Raw genomic sequence first — 19,477 nt, 5'->3', positions numbered from 1 at the left:
TTTTCAAATGTGATTTGAAGCAATTGGGTCATGGTAGGACAAACCTATAGATATTAAGCATTCTTTGATATTCCGTTCACAATAGAGGCTAGAGTTTTTCTTAATGGATTATTTTCACATGATGAGTGAAGCTTTTTGGAAATAAGAAGACGAACCCTATCAATATTCAGCATTCTGTGAGATTCAGTTCCATAGTTATCCCCACTTATGCCAAAATTTGATCAACATCCAAATTTTTCTTTCAGCTAAGCTGCTGTGTGGGTGTATTTGCACCCTATGTGTGGCTATTTTTATACACCCACATTGTAGACCCACATCCGATTGATGTGAAATTTACACACAGTGTTTCATTTCAACAAAACAACGAAGAACTCTCTATGTCATTCAAGCAGACAGCAAGCAGACAGGCTGACAGTTAGTGAACCCCGTACAGTTTTGTCTTATGCTTACCTTCGTGGGAATGCATCTTTAACAAGCAAATGATTTCTGATAGCTGGAAAAGCTGGTTACTGGTACATGTTTTGTTAATGTTAGTATTGGAAACAACTAGAAGCCAAACAAATTTAAATTATTTCTGATTAATATTGAATGGTGTGTTGTCAATGATAAGCTTTTTGTGTCTTGCAAATGATCCCATTACCTACTAAAGAATAAGCATATGTTACTAACAGACAAACACATGATAATATTCAAGAGGGTTGCTTAAACAATGGGGGGGGGGGGGGGGGGTGGATGGCCGAATGGTTAGCACGCGCGTGCTGTATCATACGGTCTGTCATTGAGTCAACTGACAGGGTTTCGATTCCCCAGTTGTACGTGACAAGGAGTAGGGTCGCCTGTCCAACCTCGTGGGTTTTCTACGGGTCCTCCGGTTTCCTCCCACTGCTAAAGACCCCTACGCGCAAGTGAATTATTGAAATAAAATTGAACCATGTATTAGTCCCGAAATGACCTAGTCTGTGTCGAGTGGACTTAAACCCCATCTCTCTCTCTGCTTAAACAATAGGTACAATTAATAACAATAAATTACTATAAACATCAAAGACATTTAACAGTAATAGTGCTGATAGTAAAGTAGTCAAACATTTCTAAAATGGCTTGATTGAGAAAAGCATGGAAACAGACTTCTTTTTAAAAATAAAACAACCATGAATAGTTTGTTTTAACAGTTTTTAATGTAACAATGAAAATATATACATATATGTATAAGCTGCTGTTTCTAAAAAATATGCTTTACAAAGTCATTAGCTTTGGGTAAACATTGCAGAGTTCATTTTCTTCCCTGGGTAAATTTAATTATCTACAGGTGTGGTAAGATAGAAATATGTTAATAAAGCTGGCCATTGCAAGTTTTACCAAGTCTTTATTTAAGAAATATCAAATTACGTGTAGTCTTTTTAAATCACCGTTGAAACTGATCTGATGATTTACTCTTTATAAACATTTAAAATATTTTATTGATAATCAGGATGATGCGACTTGAGATAATGGATCATGTAAATAATCTGCTAAGGCCTCCAACTGAAATATATAAAAAACAGAAATTGAAAGTTTCAAAATTTGAAAGAATTAGTAAATGTATTTGTTGATTTGATCCTCAGATGTTGGCTGACAGAGAGGGTGACAATATTATACACTGAAATGTAAAATATAAAAATTAGGGTGTCTTAAAAATAAAAATTTGAGTGTCTTAGAAATAATAATTTGAGTGTCTTAGCATATATATTATAATAGCCATTTTATTAATTAATTTAAAATAGCACACCCACTTCATTCTTTTCTTTCAAATGCTCTATTACAACAAATATATTTCGTCCAATATTACAACCATAAACAAAACCAATTTGGTCTGTAATGATTATATTATTCAGTATCTTTTTCAGTCTTGCTTCCTATTATAATACACTTACCTTGGCTTTTAACATACCAAAACCCACACCATCTTTAGTACACATACACAATAATAAATTTGCTACTTTAGTTATACCAACTTTACCTTCCTATAAAAATATTTAAAAAAAAACAAAACAAAATAATGTAAGCTTAATTATATGGGATGATCAATTAATTTTTTTTTAAGATTAAGAGGAAGTCAGTTTAATTATCAATTTTACCGACAATAAAGGGACATAACTCTTATCGTTACTTTTAGCAGGCAGTTAGTTTTAGACCACACACAAAAATCATGTGTCAACAAAATATTCAAATTGGTACGTAATAGAAAATAGGTGCCCCTCATTATTTTTTTTGTATTTAATTTCCGTACGATATTTAAATTTATGTTAGTAATATTCCTACAAAATAACGTGATGTCGGTCAAGACTTGACCGATAAAATTGTTTACGACTCAGCTTAACCATGGCAGTAAATGCTCATTTAAACACTTTCACTGAATCAGAATCAAAGTTATCATGTCCCAAAACATTGACCAATCAAATTGCTTATCTTTTCTGAAGGTAAGCAGAAAATCCTCTCATATGGCGGTATATAAGATTCAAAATTCTACCGTGCTATCGTCTAACTTCTATTCATGTAATTTCTAATCTAAGACAATGTATAATCTAATCTTTTTTTTTTTGTTCCTCCTAAATGGGGCTTCTAATCTTGCAATTTTTAGTCTATTTCATGTTATTTCTATTACTGTAAAGAAAAAATTTCTTTTCAGCAGTGCTTTACATGTTTAGAATAAACATCGAACAAATTTAGAATTTTGATACTTTCACCTAGCATCCATCATTATGACATCGTTTGGTGTCGCCACTGCATGCGCATTGATGGTTCTAGTGGATTACCCACAGTTCCATGCACCTGACACCAAAAGCTGGCCGTAACAGATCATTTCATTGGCTAATCCCGCACATCATCCAGAACACGTCAATGATAACAACTCTTCCAGATCCTAGTGTAGTAAAGACAAGTAAAACGAAAGTTTGAACTATAAAAATTGAAACGAGATAGGATCTGTGTTTTAATCAGATTGATCACGGATCTAACAAAATTTCAAACTAAAATATTTCAAGAAAGTTAATATTTGTTTGATTATCTTAACCCTCAACCAATTAGAAAGGAACTCATCCATATACATATTTCAGTTTCAAGTTTTCATCAATAATACCAAAATAGATTGGGAGGAGGGATGTTGGGGGACTGCTTTCTGAATGGGATATAGCCCTAGTTACTGCTAATATTGTTTTATTAATTAAAACTATATATACTTATCATTTGGGAGCCACGGTGGAGATCAGGTGTTTGAGACCTGTATTGAAAGTTCATCCAGATTTTACAGCGTTCCCCCTACCAGTGGATGGATGGTAAGAAAAATGAGGTCCTGTGCACACATTGGCGTGTACATAAAAGATCCCTTGGCAGTTGGAATTTGATGTAAGAGTGGGCTGTGGTGCTGCTGTCCGGGCAAAATTCCCCTCATAGCACACTGTATGGTGTATGCCCGTCTTCATTAGCCCAGTCGGAGCAGAACAGTAGGACATTAAACCCTATTTCATTTACCTATCATTGAAATTGAACTAGCAAAACATACTGTATAAAGAAATGAAATGAAATGAAATGGGGATTAACATCCTACTGTTCTGCTCCGACTGGGTTAAAATGAAAACAGGAAGTGTATAAAGAAACAGTTCAGTTACAAAATGGGGCACCAAGTTGCCTGCCCATGAGTCCCGTCAGTATTTGGTTAAATTTTCTTTATGATGTAACCAGAATAATCTCCATCCAGCCTGTCAAAGCCTGAGGCTCCTATGTATAACACTAGCTGCAGCATGCTAAAGATCCGCCAACATTTAGAATTCAAAATAAGAACAGACCGTAGTGCCGCTATCAGGGCAAAACTTCCCCCATAGCACACTGCACTGCATAGGGTATGTCCGTTATCATTTCTATCTACAATCTAGAATTTTGGTTTAACATTAACAATAATAGCTGTACCCAGTCCAGCAGAATAATTGTTAGTAGCAGATTGTTGGTACCAAAAAGTAACATTATTATGGTAAATATTTTTTACTAGCGTAATTAATCAGCCAAAGGTGTTTTAATAGCCAAAACCACGCTCAATATCAATGTATTTTTAACACTGGGTCAAAGAACTCTGAATGCACAGACCGCTAATATCAAGGTAAAGCCAATGTCTGAGCAGTGATTGCGCAGAATTATTGCGCAAGCAGTGGGTGGCGACTTCAAACGACATCATAATGATGGTTAGTTTAAACAATATTTTATTCAATAAACTGAATTGGATTGAACAACAGGCAAGGCCTATATACGTTCTCTCCAAACATATAAAATAGTTAAATCTTATGTTTACAATACAGTGGTGACATATGTACAGACAGTGAGTAACAAACATATATACATTTTGAAGTGTAATTTTAAGTTTTAAATGTTAAAGTTTTAAATGTTAAAGTTTTAAAATCTCTTGCTGTCTTTTATGTATTTTTGCACTATTTCAAATATGTTGGAATTGGTATTATCTGAAAGAGAGGGGTTGCCATATAGGATCAGGTCAATTGTAACATTTTGATTAAGGTGGTGTAGATTATTTTTTAGAATTTTTCTTGGGGCAGAGTAGGCTGGACATATGAAAAAATAATGGTAATTATCTTCGTCTGCAGAATTACACCTAGGGCACATCTTTGTGTCACTAATAAAATGGTAGAATAAGTGATTATTTAAGTTACTAGCTTTATTTCTTAATTGGCAATGGATAATATTCTTTTTTCCTATTTCCAGTATTATAATATAGTAGTGGTCTAATTAAAGGATACACGCGTGAAAGGCCCAATTTGAATGTACTTAACGTTTGTGAAGTTTTAATATTTTCAGGTAAGTTGTTCCAAAGTTTAATTGTGCAGGGAAAGAAACTATTAGAATATGAACTTGTTTTACAAAATGGTAGATTGAGGTTCAGATTTTCATTTCGAAGGTTATAATTTGATACAGACGGTTCAAATTTTTTAAAGGCTTCAGATAGATAAGTGGGACTTAGGTTATTCTTTATTTTGTATAAGTAAATTAATTTGTGTTTTATTCTGCGATCAGACAATGATTCCCAACCAAGCTCTTTGTATAAATTGTTTTTAGATGAATTTCTTCTAAGGCCAGTTATTATTCTACCTGCTTCAGTTTGAACACTTTCTAATAGATCAGAATCCTTCTTTGAACAGTTATCCCATACAATATCGGCATATTCTAAAATCGGACGAATAAAAGCAAGATATATTTTGTTAAGTGAAATTCTGTTAATTTTGTATTTCAGTATACGCAAAATATTTAGTCGACCACAAGCTTTCTGGTATATATTTGAAATGTGTTTTGACCATAATGCATTAGACTGAAATGTTATTCCCAAATTACAATGAGTAGTTACGTTTTCAACTTTTGTATTTTCAAAAATAACGTCTGATGGATTGTATTTTTCCTAGTAAAAATAATATCTTTAGTTTTATTGGGGTTAAAAGTTACACACCATTGTTTAGCCCACGATGAGATAATATTCAGTCATAGAGTTCGCGCTACTTAGAGGATCATTATGAATAATGGTAAAAAGTGAAGTATCATCGGCGAATAGCCTTATGTTGTTAGTAATATTATCGGAGATATCATTTAAATAAATTAAAAATAGGAAAGGACCCAGCACACTTCCCTGGGGGACTCCAGAATCAGTATACAAATAGTTTGATTTGAAACCTTCTAAAACTACGCATTGTTGTCTATTACTTAAATAGTGTTCAATCCATTTACATAATATTTCATTAACTCCATATTGTTTTAATTTAGACAATAAGCCTATATGCCAAACTTTGTCAAACGCTTTTGATACATCACAAAATATAAATCGAATTTGCTTTCCTTTATCAAGATTACTAATTATAACATCATAAATTTCTAAAAGTTGGTTTATTGTAGAATCGTTAGGTTGAAAACCAGACTGATACTTATATAACAGGTTATTTTCTTTTATAAAATTATAAAGATTTTTGAATAAGATTTTCTCTAGTATTTTACACAATGAACATGTTAATGAAATTGGTCTATAGTTTTCAGGGAACTGCGGATCACCCTTTCCTTTATACGCTGCAATGATATGTGAAGTCCTCCAGATATCAGGTAATAATTGGAGTTCTAATGAAAGATTAAAAAGTTTAGTGAGAGGGCTTGTGGTTGCTAAGCTAGATGTATCAAAACTCTTAATTTATTCGATGTTCATTCTAAACAAGTAAAGCTTTAATAAAGAGAACAAATTTCTTTTCAATAATAGAAACAACATGAAGTAGAATAAAAATTGCAAGATTAGAAGCCCCATTTAGGAGGAACAAATAAAGAAATTAGATTATACATTGTCTTAGATTAGAAATTACATGAATAGAAGTTAGACGTCAGCCGATAGCATTTTGAATCTAATATACTGCCATACGAAAAAAAGTCATGGTATTCTGCTAATAAACACATCCACCATGTTTGAATATTCTAGCTCAATTATAAGAAGCAGAGTTGTTATGTCCCAAAAAGTGAGACAGACGGGACGGGCAGACAGACAGGTGGACAAACCCAATATGATGAAATACAACTATATTAGGAATACATACCGAACATTCTGTTAATATGCATTTAAGATTTGGGTCTCCCAAGGCCTGTGTACCACCTTTAATATAAGCCTGCCATATATTACTAGCTATAGCTGAAACTACTGATGCGTCTTTATCACCGTAACCTGAGTATGCTAGCAATGCTCCTTCATTGTTCAGCAACCTGCAAATATAATTAATTATCAAAAACAATGTAATACAAACAATAGTCTAAGTGGGCTTTATGACCCATTAGTAGGTAATTTCTATTAATATTAATACATTTATAAATCATATTCTCTCTAATAGATATCTTATGACTTATGCTTGGGTAAAGTACAAAGATTTACCCATCCCACCCACCCTGTCTTCTCTAACCTATAAACGAGGTAAAGCAACTGGTTGGAAAAAATTGGAATAACAACCATCAACACACTTATAAATTTACTCCTTAACATTCCTATGATGTAGAACTAGAGTCACTAGACACTCCTGGGCCAAGCAACTTCATTTGAGCAAATCTGAACAAACATAGGGGGCCGAATGGTCTAACATGTGTTTTAGATGATAAGGCCTGACATTGATTTAAGTGGCATGGTTTTAATCCGAAGCTTGTTTGTGACAAGGATCAGTAGGCCTTAGTTCAGCTCTGAACGTAGGTTTCATTACACTCGCACTGTACGTTCAGGAACTGTCCTATTGAATCCTTGGCGAAAATTTTTTTCACTTCCCAGTAAATTTTACTGGGCAACTTTTTACTACTAAATGGTCGCGTGTCAGTCCCTGTGAACGCATGAACAATGTAAATGAACATCTTATTGAGAAAATAACCTTGTGGGGTTTTTTCCAGGTTTTCCGGTTTCCTCCCATATCTAAAATTGTATGTTAGTCAAGAAATGATATAGTGGAGACTGGAGTTTAAAGCCCATTTCTCTCTCTCTGGTCATGTATAAACATTACCCAAGCAGTTCCATTAATAGCACTTACATGTCAGCCTGCAATAAAACAATAAATGCGAGTTGTCTCATAACACGTCAATGGACGAACTCTCTCCCATTATTTGCAATTTGGACGAGTTGACGTTGTGCACTGGTCACCTGACTACATCAGAAAGAAAAAAATAGCTAGGCTGTATTCATTGTCACTTTCACGCAGACCTAAATATTTGTTAACTTACATGGTGCTGCCAACGCCACCAGAGTTGGCTTGACTCAACACTTGAGCTAAAACTTTTGGCTTCAGCATTTTACCTATCACTGAAAGTACGATAATAAATATAAACACAGACCTAACCGGAAATCAAACACGACACAACCTACCGATGCTTTCCGAATTGAATCAAGCAGCCCTATTCGTAGCTACGAAATCTAATAATAATATCCCTTTTGAACACACTCATTCTTGTGAACAAAATGATAAAGTCGCCACAAAAAGGACGACCTGTAAAAAGAAGGACCTTCGAGTATTACTGAGCTATTTGAATAATGTTTATAAATTGTCAACTATTCTGTATTTGTCATATTATTATATTGTTATCTATTTTTCATTTGCTGTTGGATTGTTTTCGTGGTTGTTACTTGTTATTGTCCATGCTACTTTTCATGGGTGTATAAAAAAATAAAATCGTATGTGTTGAACAATTGGCATTTCATCTCTGTAACAGTTTTAATACAGAAACCAATATTCTGGAAGGTTTAAGCATACTCCGTCTTGTGCATATTTCATTAGGCTATAATTATAATAAAAGGTTTGATAAATAAATAAAAACTCTTCGAGTGTGGGTAAAATCACTCAGGCGATCACGTGGCTAAGTGGGTAAGACGCTGGCTTGCTAGCCTGGAGGTCTGGTGTTCGATCCCTGCTTTGGCCGAGAAAGTTGAATCCAGATTTTCCGGTGTGGTTTCCCCTTGTCAGTGATGCAGGACAGAGAGCCTGACAAGGACAGCTGTCTAGTGGTTCGGATGGTATGAAAAACCGAGGTCCCGTGTACACATTGGAGTGCACATAAAAGATCCCTTGGCAGTTGGAATTCTATATAAGAGTAGGCTGTAGCGCCGCTGCCCGGGCAAAATTTCCCTCATAGCACACTGTATGGCGTATGTCCGTCTTCATTAGCCCAGTTTAGGAGCAGATAGTAGGACGTTAAACCCCATTTCATTTCATTTCATTTTTTGTAAAAGCAGTCGAATTGAGACGAAATATCTCACCTGAATTAACATGCAGATGAATCGACAATCACGAAGTGTTCCGACTGATAATTTAACAGTGCGACGAGTAGGGTGCTAGATTCAGAAAAATGGGGTTGAGTCATGACATATTTAAAATAGGACACTGACATAATCAAACGATAACTGCTCCCCGGAAATATCCGTCAGTAAGCTTACATTTTAAGCTGTGCTTTTTTCATTGAATGTTGAAGAATGTAGAAATGTCATAGAGGTTACTAATTAACCTGTGCACAATCCTTTGAATTTGAAGAGAAAAAACGCACTTTCAATTGGAATGGCAGGATTGGGTGATTTACATGAACCGATTCCAGTTGATGTGGTGGAATATACCCTGTTTCCTTCCGTTCCAGCGAATTTGCAACATGAGCACATAGACGACTGGCTAAACGACAAATTAGAATCGTACTTGACACAGCTTAGTCCAGATGTCATCAAATATTTATGGCAGAAAGAATCGTTTGAACTACGACCTGTACGCCCAAAAGGTAGGCTATAACTATTGGCAGTGATAGATCAATAGATGGTGATATGATGTTTGTTATTATTTAGGCCTATATAACAATAACTAATGGTGAATCATTGCAGATATCATTGCACAAATTAAGATATTTGAGCTTTCCAATATTTTTGTGACTTGCAAGTGCATCTGTCAGTAGTGGATTGATGTTTAGTGCGATATGAACATGAATAATGAATATCAAAATCCATTACCATTAGCAGTGAAAATAATTAATCATTTAATTGCATTTACTTGTACTTTGTAGGTTATATTCCAGCATGTTTACAAGGTAAAACAAATTATGGAGGTAATATAGATGATGAATGGTTTATTGTATATCAACTATTTCAACTAACTAAAATGTCTCATGGATTAATAGCAAGGTAACAAAAAATTCTGTGAAATCTGGTTGTCACTCTTGTCCACCTTGGAGATACAGTGGCCCAGGAAGGTCACAAGATCGATACTGGTGTTGACAGAGAATGTTCGTCGGAATTTGTCCTAGTGCTGGATGAAGGGTCAGGCCAATGAACAGGGGTCTACATGTTCAGGAAGAGACTGAAAATCAAGGGCCTGTATGTGTACCCCTGGCAGTTGATTTCAACCAAGTCAGAGAAAAATTTCCCTCCTGAGTCATGAGAAAGAGAGAGAAATGGGGTTTAAAGTCCACTCGACACAAAGTAGGTCATTTCGGGACTAACATATGGTTTAATTTTATTTACATAATTAGCTTGCGCATAGGGGTCTTTAGCAGTGGGAGGACCCGGAGAAAACCCACGAGGTTGGACAGGCGACCCTACTCCTTGCCACGTACAACCGGGGATTCGAAACCACGCCAGTCGACTCAATGACAGACTTTATGATATAGCGCACGCACGCTAACCTTTCACCCATCCACCCCCCCCCCCCTCCTGAGTCAGAGCCCACAGCATGGGGTATGCCCATCTTCATTAACTCGGTTGGTGCAGAATAGTAGGAACTGTAGGATGTGATCTCATGACGGTCTTGAGATTTATTTCTTAATTTATGGACAGCTTGTTTTTCAAATGGGTTTGGGTGGCCTAGGCTAGATGTCTATAAAGTTCTGCATGAATTAAACAATATTATGTTTCTCTGGTTAATTCCTCACACAAATGAATTTAGTGAAACAAAAAGATATAATTTGTTAGTTTTGACATACAGGTAACCTGGAGTGTCATTTTACTGTTGAATAATATTTAATACCGTCTGGTTTATACATGCATTTAAAGTAGAAATGCAAAGGATGATCTAATCTAACTTTTCTATGATTCACGCCTGGTAAGTCATACCTTATGATTGTTAGTAATGATATTCTGTTTATACTCCTGTTTGTATTGAATTGTGTGTTTAACCCATCAATGGTGTTTCTTGTTTTCTAGTGTTCAAGATGACGATGGTGAATTCCTTTTAGTTCAGGCTGCTGATTTCTTACCTAAATGGCTAGAACCCGATACTGCTGAAAATAGGGTAGGATATTATTAGATAAAAAAAAAACAATTAAATTTTCTGATTTTGAATTTAACAGATTTTTTGTAAACTTTATCTGTCAGTGCACATTTGGACATTTTTCGAGTAGCCTACACCCCTTAAGACTGCAAATTTGATACAGGACAAAATTTTCCAATGGATTTTGTTAAAACTTGATTGTATTGTATGTTTGCAAATAATAAGGAAGCCTGTTTTCCAATTTCAAATCTCACATTTGTTCCTCCTGTTCACTTTCAAATCTTGTGACCACGATACAGGATATAGTTCTCAACATAATTTTTTAACCTTGTTGAGGTTGTTCATTGTGGGGATTATTCATCTTGTGGAATTTTTTAAATTGTGGATTCTATTTAAACTTGTCAGCGTTACTATGTAAGATAAAAATAGGTGATAAACGAGTTCCAAAATACATGATGTCAAATACCTTGTGATGTTATTATTCCTGAGAAAAGTTGTACTGGTTTGGTAAAATAAGATTGAGAATTTTCATATATTACAAAACATTCTATTTGATTTAAATGCATATATTCACAGATTTTCATTTTTAATGGAGAACTTCACATAATACCAATCACAGAATACCCAGCACAAAAAAACAGTTCTTCAGAGCAAACTCTAACTTTAACTGATGCTCTCAGATGTATAAGGGACCCCAAGATACAAACCAAAGCAAGTCCTCAAATACAAAATTCAATAAAGAAGAAGTTAAATATGTAAGTTGACTGTTTATCAAAGATAGACTCTTAGACTAAGATGGCAAAATATTGATAATAAAAATCAGCATCTACAAGTAGGTTATTAGTAAATAAATCATTTTTTTATAGTAAGAAAACATTTCTTGGTACCAAACATCTCTATAAGTAATTTTCATTTTCAATACGATTTCAGGTTTCCTGAAAAAGCAAATGAGAATCTTCATTTTGCAAATTGTTACATTCCTACCTCGGTGGCAGCTGTACTAGAACAAAATCCTACTTTAGTATCGCCAGCAGTGGAAGCATTCTATTATCGTGATCCAATAGATTTACAGGTAGTCTGGTAGTAACCAAAGTTTTAGTTAAAGTTATACATGTAGACAATTTCAACAATGTATTGATTCTATATATTATATAACTTGGCAAAGGTACAGAATAGGAAAACAACATAGATTGATTAATTATGTTTTCTCTAAATGCTGTGAAAATAGTATAGGTAATAACTCTTGTTGTAACTATTTTAAACATGCATTATTCAAGAGCTAAATATGTCTATTGTAGGTCTTTCTTTAGGCCTGAAATGCCCCTTTAATCTTTCAAGTAATTATTTTTTCTTAGGCATGCCGTACAATGAAAATATTTCAACAAGAAGATATGGTTATATACAGGGTAAGTGGTGTGATATTCAAGAATTTGTTGACTTTGTTGGTAATATTACATAATGTACTGAATGTAAGCAATGGCGACAAATTAATGAAGGATCAAACATGAAATTAAACAAGAAAAAGGTGCACATTTTGCCAAGAATATTCCAAATGAATCAAATATTTGTTTAATTATATCTTTTATATTTAGGTGAAATTTACCAGATATATGTATGCTCAATTACTACAACAAGATTTTCAACCAGATAGACGAAGTGGTTGGACATTACCAAGTAAAACTAACCCTCAATTTAAACAGGATGATCTAGGTTTAAAACTAGTAAGTATTCCACTCAGATTTTATATCGTTCATATGATAATATATAAATGAAATGAAATGGAGTTTAACGTCCTGCTTTTCGGCACTGACTGGGCTAATGAAAACTGGATAATATATAATACATAGTGAAAGTATATACATGTAGATATGAACAATATAAATTTAACTGGCAACACTATTTAAAGTTACATTATTTAAGAGCTAAATCTGCCTTTTGCAGATCTTTCTTTAATTGTTATATAAATTATTAATTAGACATTTATTCACATGACAAGCCCATAAAAAACTATGTAGATCATCGGATGGTTGTGATTTTGAACAGTTTGAAACATGATTGCAATTTAATAATTTTTGAATTATTAAATGGCGATCATGTTTCAATCAAAAATGGATAATCAAGACTTTTCTTATTATCGTAATGATGGTAACTGATAACTTTCAATATATTCCTTTCTCATTATCTATTCTTATACTAGTACAACAAGAACTGTCATCTCTTTATAAAAATCTTACAAAATGCTCCTTTAAGATTTGGATGGGATGAAAAACTGAGGTTCTGTGTATACATTGGCCTGCACGTAAAAGATCCCTTGGCAGTTGGTATTCAGAATAGAGTAGGCTGTAGCACCCCTGTCCGGGGAAAATTTCCCTCATAGCACTCTATATGACGTATGTCCATCTTCATTAGCCCAGTCGGAGCAGAACAGTAGTACTTTAAGTTAAACCCCATTTCATTTCTGTAAGGTTTGACATCAATGAATTTATAAATGTGCAAAGCTTTGATGATTTCATTGGTGTTGTCAAATTATCGGTAATTTTCAGGGTATTTGGTCTGTGATGGAATTATTTATATAAATACCGTTTGCTAACATTGCTAAAATATTCACAGTTGCCATGACAACTTTTTTTATTTAATCTTTCAAATAAAAAAAAAACAATAATAATATAAAAATAAAAGGTGAATATAAACCTACCATAAATTTCATTTCAAATTTCGTGACCAAAAATTTAAAATCTGATGGGTCAGAAATATAATTTTCTGTTACTATGTAGACTATTATGAATAAAGTATATTATTATTACTGAAATATATTTATAGAGATAAAATCAATATAGCTGTTATTATTACAGGCTCATGGATTCGAAATTTTGTGTTCAAGGAGTGGAAGTAAAAATTACAATATTAATGGCCACACATCGTTCAACGAATCGGACAGCCGATGGCAGCGTTATTTAAAATCATTGACAGAGAAGGGCTTCTTTCAGGTATTATGAACTTTGACCATATTTGTCTTTTGGTATACCATCTGCCAGAACTTTTCTTTATTGAAAACTTCATGTAGACTAAACTTGAACATTTTTTAATAAGAATGATTAATACATATAAAATATTGTTCATATCTCTCAACACCTTAGTGGATTGGACAACCTTTAAATAGCTGAAATCATACTAAATGGTTGTGTTGAGTAAATGCTTGGGAAAAGATATGTTGCTCAATTCACAATACTCTGCAATCAAAAACTCTAAAAAAAAACATTATTTTTTGCCGTCAGCGTTGTTCACTGTTGACTATTATTTTATAGAATGTATTAGAAGGATCAAGGTATTATAAAGTTTTATTAGAAGAAGCCAAATCATTTTATACCGAACATTTCGCTAATCACAAAAGGTGAGAATTTATTGATTATTTTTAATATAGAATATTTCGTAATATTAAACATATCTCGACTTTCCTGAAATTCTTTCTTTATAAATATTATGTCTTTATATGTATGACCACATTTAATCTTAGTGTATATAGTTGTATATCCAGAATTTCTTTTGATCATGCAGGAAGTTGTCACAGGTTTGGTGAAATTTCTAAAAAAAATCACTGTTATTATTCTTAAGGAAGATACATATTAAGTTCAGAATTGTTCATTGGTATAATACTTACCTATTGAATTTTAAACTATTTGAATTATGAATATTAATGATGTATTATTTATATTAATGACAGTACAAAGAAAGAAGCAGGTGATACAATATTACAGTTATTAGAATCTAGTCCATATTCAATGGAAGATTTCAAGAAAAAAGAACATTCTCTTCCTCTAGCAGATGGTAAGTTGTATTTCCACAACTAACAACATATTCTGTTTTGGCCTTTAGTTACAGGCTGGGATGAACTTTCCTTTTTTATACGCCGACATTGAAATGTGGTCTTATATTGTCGTCACCCCCGTCCGTCCATCGGTTCGTCCATCTGTCGATCCAGCGTCCACCAGTGCTTGTGGACGCTCTAGAGGCTAAAGTTAATATCCGACTGACTTTAAATTTATATACAGTGTTTACGGTTATGAGATGAAGAAGCCTATTGATTTTCAACAACTTCTGATAATTGCTGCCTTAGTTATTACCTTTGATCACTCTAAAAAATCTTGTGGACGCTCTGGAGGCTAAAGTTAATATCTGATTGACTTTAAATTTATACACAGTGTTTAAGGTCATGAGACGCAGAAGCTCTTTGATTTTCAACAATTTCCGAAAATTACTGCCAGAGTTATGGCCCTTGAGCACTTTGAAAAATCTTATGGAAGCTCTAGAGGCTAAGTTAATATCCGATTGACTTTAAATTTATACACAGTATTGATTTTCATTGGTGTCCTGCCAGAGTTATGGTCCTTGAGCACTTTGAAATATCTTTTGGACACTCTAGACACTAAAGGTGATATCTGATTGACTTTAAATTTATACACAGTATTTAAGCCTTAAACTTTAAGGTCATGAGACGAAGAAGCCTATTGATTTTCAATGATTTCTGACAATTACTGCCACAGTTATGTATGGCCCTTGATCACTTTGAAGTATCTGGTGGATGCTCTAGATGCTAAAGTTAATATCCGAATGGCTTTAAATTTATACACATTGTTTAAACATGCATTATGCAAGAGCTAAATCTGCCTATTGCAGGTCTTTCTTTAGGCCTGAAATGTTTTCTAAAGTATTAATTAGACATTAATTAACTGATCCAGGCCTTAATCAACTCTCATTGGCATCAGATTTCTCAGATGTTAAATAAATTAGATTGGTTCAGCGATATTTTGATTTAATCAAATATGGAGGACCGAGACTTAACTTCGATCAACCAGTACGGTGGTTGAAATTATTGCACACGTCTTGTCAAACCTTCAAAGGCTTATATCTTCGCTTGCAACAGAGTAATTTGAATGAAATTTTCAAATTATTCATTTTACATCATCTACTTTCGAACTATTATAGCAAGAATGGCTAGTTCTTTATCTAAATCTTACATAATGTATCTTTAAGGTCATGAGACGAAGAAGCCTATTAATTTTCAATGATTTCTGATAACTACTGCCAGAGTTATCGACCTTGATCATTTAAAAATATTTTGTGGACGGTTGACTTTAAATTTATATACAGTGTTTAAGCTCATGAGATGAAGAATCCTATTGATTTTCAACTATTTCCGATAATTACTGCCATAGTTATGGTCTATCAATTTTCAACGATTTCTGATGATTATGGCAATTTATATTATATATTTTGTATGCTAAATGTTAGAATAGGGCAGAACTAGAAGCCAAATGGGTTGTTACTCGTAATCAGATTTTGGTGTGTTGTAATGTTGTAAATATTTTCACTTCTGACAAAAGAAAAAATATGCGACAACCCTTGTTGACTCCCTGGATGACTTAGCTGCTGTGGGCGTATGTTTCGTTGCCTGGCAACCTATCTTTAGAACATCTGGTACCACTTTTTGTTATGTGATAATTTAATCTAATTATATTATTATAGATGATAGTTGGTTAGAAATTAGTCCAGATGAGTTAGATCAACTATTACATGATACAGTTGGTAAAAATACCACAAATACTTCACAGCAAGATACATTTGATCTAAGTCAAATAACAGAAAATATGAAGTCTTTTGTCAACAATATATCATCTGTGGAAGGAGCTGAGTTTCCAGAGTAAGTTAGGTTATTACAAATTTTCAAATGGTATCCTCTAAAGCTGTATAAATATCAACTCACAATATTCTTATTGATTAAAGCCAGCCCTGATGTTCTCAAGAGGGGTCCGTGGTAGTCAGGCCATCAGAGAATTTGACTCGCTACTAGAATGTCCTGGATTCAAATCCCAGTGTAGGCAGAGGAGAACCTTTAAAGCTCGATCTCCACTTATCAAGGATTGTGCCTAAGGGGCTTACAAGGAAAATGTGCCTCATCTTCTGGATGGGAAAAAAAGAACCATTGATTGTTCGAAATCTTAGGCTGACAAAACTATTGATGTCCGGGCAAAATTCCCGGCATTGCACAGGTTTCCATACAAATAAAGATTATGTTTGTCTGAAAAAAACTCCATTCCATAAATCGACAACCAAGAATTAGATTAATCTTAGCGAATCATTGTTTTTGTATGATGAATATGTTAAAACCTTGTTATTTCAGGGAAGGTGATGATGATGATGATAAAGAAGTACAGTTTGATGGAATGGGTTTTATTCATGCCATGCAGAAAATGTTTGGTATGTAAATAGTAGCCGTTAGTATCACCACAAACCAATACTATTTGTAATGAGCAATTTGAAGCTTTGATAATTGATAAAGAGGTTTTGTTTGAGAAGAACCAGATTTTTACATGCAAGTTTCAGAAAAACAAACAATTTTTGGGCATGGCAGGGACAAGTCAGATTTTTGATTGGTAAAAATTTTATTTGTAGATTTTCCTGAAGATAAAGATGATGATAGCGATGATATGGATGAGTATGGATGGGAAGAAGATGATAGTGAAGATGAATTTAATCCATCAAAATTTAAGCTAAATAAACCAAAGACTAAAATTGACACCAAGATGAAACATTACATGAATGAAATGGACAGAGAACTTGCCAAAACAGAGATGGGAAAGAGTTTTGAGAAGACGCCTAAACCAGCAAAGGTAAATATGAAAACTGATTGAAATTGGGGATAATTACTTTTACTACTTTATTCTTTTCATAATTTAGGGTCATTTTACTTTCAGTTTTTAAAAATATTTGATGTGCTTTATTCTTACCAATCAAAATGTCAGAAACAATTATTTACATATTACTTTGCTTTTGCTAAAATGGTAAGCAACTTTACTGGTATGAAACTCATTTCTAACATGCAGCCAAACAGTTATACTTCAAATTATTTACAATAATATTAATCATTTCCAGGTGGCAACAAAACCGCAACCGAATGCCAAACCCAAACCCAAACCCAAACCTGGAGTTTCTGCTAAACCAAGAAAAACTCAAAATATTGATGACGAAGATGATGATTTCCGACCTGTCAATATTGATTTAACTCTGGTTAAAAATACCCTAGAATCTTATAGTGCTCAGCAAGGTTTACCAGGTCCAGCTACAAATATACTTAATAGTATGGGTATAAATATCCCCAAAAATACTGATGTTTAGACACAGATCTGTTTAGATATCTATTGTGAAAATCATTTGATGATTTTGATTGTAAGAAATCAATGACTAATTGACCATTTCATGGTTCCCAACTCTTCTGTAAAATGAGGTAGAAATAGCCACCAAGTGTGGACAACTTTCTTAGTAACACAGTTACATTATGTCATAGTTATTTCAGTACTTTTACATTAAGTTTACATTATGTATTTTTGAAAATTTCCTGACATATGTCTTCCTTGATTGTAGAACTAAAGTACTATGGTTTTTTTGTATTGATCTTAAATGCCAACTTATGGGTCAATGGTAGTTAAATTCCCGAGTCTCAAAATAAATCTACAAAATTATACGTCATGACAGTGAGCTCCCTGGCTCCCTTAAATATCATTCAATAACTATAAAATGATGATTTAGAGTGTAATATAGAATGGTTGTCTGATTCTTTGATCCGATTTCTGGTGATTTGGATCTAATTATTATAGGTTGTGACATCAAATAGCATTTCTATAAAGAGAATAATAAATCAAAAGTAGATCTGCCTCTATTTTGACATAATTATTGTGAAATAGACATTTTATATAAAAGGTGCTGTTGTGTAAAATAACACATCTTAATTTAGAGTCAAATCAAAACACACACATATATATATATATATACATATATCACAAAGTTTTTCACCTGAATTATTATCCGTATACATCAGTTTAGAATTTTATATTTCTTTACATTGATCATGGAGTGTGAGAGCTGGCTGTAAGAATCTAGTAGATGTTTAATGTTATTGGGCTGTGACACAAATTAAGGTTTTATTTGCCATTACAACAGTATCTCATCTGACTGATGTGGATAGTATTATATTCTTTGTGATATAAAAAACTTATAATTTGACTACTTAATTAACAGTATTATTATTAAGTGTACTCATCAACAAAATGGAGTTTGTCTAGTATTTGAAAATTTGAAATGTGAAAACTGATTCAATTAGTTATACTTAACCCTTTGAATCCAATATTAAATTAGTTTTAGCTAGTGTTTATTTTCCTGTATCCTGTTACTTCCTGCTTCTTTTAGAATCTTGATGAGCCGATAAGTAACATGTTCGAAGGGTTAATAAAATCCTCACCATATACGTTATACAGAATTATGAAACTTAAAAGTTTTATGATGTGGATGTAGGTTGGAGTGATGGGTAGGGTATGGGTTCCCAACACAGAACATACTGCACCTGTTTTTTTATAAACATAGGCTAAGCCTGTTACCTGATTCCCATTCACCGTTACGGCAGATTCTTAATAAAAATATTAATAAAAAAAAGATTACAGACTGTTTATTTAGTAGCCTAATAATCAATTGTATTTTAGGTTCAAAATGTCAATTTTCATTGTAACCTGGTCATAGTATTAGATTTTTTTTTTAATTTTCTATTTCATCTTTCTTTTTATAGTGTATCTTTAAGAAAATAAGAGATTTTATAAACTATTGTTAGTTCTTTGTTATGTTGTCTGAAAGAAAATATATGATGTGTTTTTGCTGAT

The 19,477-nt window shown here is 33.3% G+C and overlaps 2 protein-coding genes across 2 annotated transcripts; one reads left to right on the top strand and one right to left on the bottom strand.

The window, feature by feature from the left end:
* Positions 1 to 1,153: 1,153 nt before the first annotated feature.
* LOC126811376 (ragulator complex protein LAMTOR2) lies at positions 1,154 to 7,929 on the bottom strand. The gene is made up of 4 exons (XM_050536947.2): positions 7,756 to 7,929; positions 6,600 to 6,762; positions 1,911 to 2,000; positions 1,154 to 1,521 (listed from the first exon to the last, which is right to left on the bottom strand). The coding sequence occupies exons 1-4, from the start codon at positions 7,821 to 7,823 to the stop codon at positions 1,465 to 1,467; spliced, it is 378 nt and encodes a 125-aa protein (XP_050392904.2). The 5' UTR covers positions 7,824 to 7,929; the 3' UTR covers positions 1,154 to 1,464.
* Positions 7,930 to 8,855: 926 nt separating this feature from the next.
* LOC126810624 (protein ecdysoneless homolog) lies at positions 8,856 to 19,421 on the top strand. The gene is made up of 14 exons (XM_050535803.2): positions 8,856 to 9,291; positions 9,571 to 9,688; positions 10,706 to 10,793; positions 11,349 to 11,527; positions 11,703 to 11,844; positions 12,128 to 12,178; positions 12,365 to 12,493; positions 13,625 to 13,759; positions 14,078 to 14,163; positions 14,494 to 14,597; positions 16,296 to 16,470; positions 16,951 to 17,027; positions 17,223 to 17,440; positions 17,703 to 19,421. The coding sequence occupies exons 1-14, from the start codon at positions 9,081 to 9,083 to the stop codon at positions 17,943 to 17,945; spliced, it is 1,956 nt and encodes a 651-aa protein (XP_050391760.2). The 5' UTR covers positions 8,856 to 9,080; the 3' UTR covers positions 17,946 to 19,421.
* Positions 19,422 to 19,477: the final 56 nt, after the last annotated feature.

This window comes from Patella vulgata, chromosome 2, assembly GCF_932274485.2.
Source record: "Patella vulgata chromosome 2, xgPatVulg1.2, whole genome shotgun sequence".
Lineage (NCBI taxonomy): Eukaryota > Metazoa > Mollusca > Gastropoda > Patellidae > Patella > Patella vulgata.
Note: the sequence above shows the minus strand (reverse complement) of the source record. Positions and strands in the feature narration are given on the sequence as shown.

Bases quoted from the DNA above. Each gene is read 5' to 3' on its own strand.
- LOC126811376 (XM_050536947.2), bottom strand. From the start codon at position 7,823: ATGCTGAAGCCAAAAGTTTTAGCTCAAGTGTTGAGTCAAGCCAACTCT. The intron at 6,763-7,755 runs GTAAGTTAACAA...TTATATTTGCAG, and splicing joins GGTGGCGTTGGCAGCACCAT to GTTGCTGAACAATGAAGGAG. The intron at 2,001-6,599 runs GTATGTATTCCT...ATATTTTTATAG, and splicing joins GCATATTAACAGAATGTTCG to GAAGGTAAAGTTGGTATAAC.
- LOC126810624 (XM_050535803.2), top strand. From the start codon at position 9,081: ATGGCAGGATTGGGTGATTTACATGAACCGATTCCAGTTGATGTGGTG. The intron at 12,179-12,364 runs GTAAGTGGTGTG...TTTTATATTTAG, and splicing joins AAGATATGGTTATATACAGG to GTGAAATTTACCAGATATAT. The intron at 16,471-16,950 runs GTAAGTTAGGTT...TTGTTATTTCAG, and splicing joins GAAGGAGCTGAGTTTCCAGA to GGAAGGTGATGATGATGATG.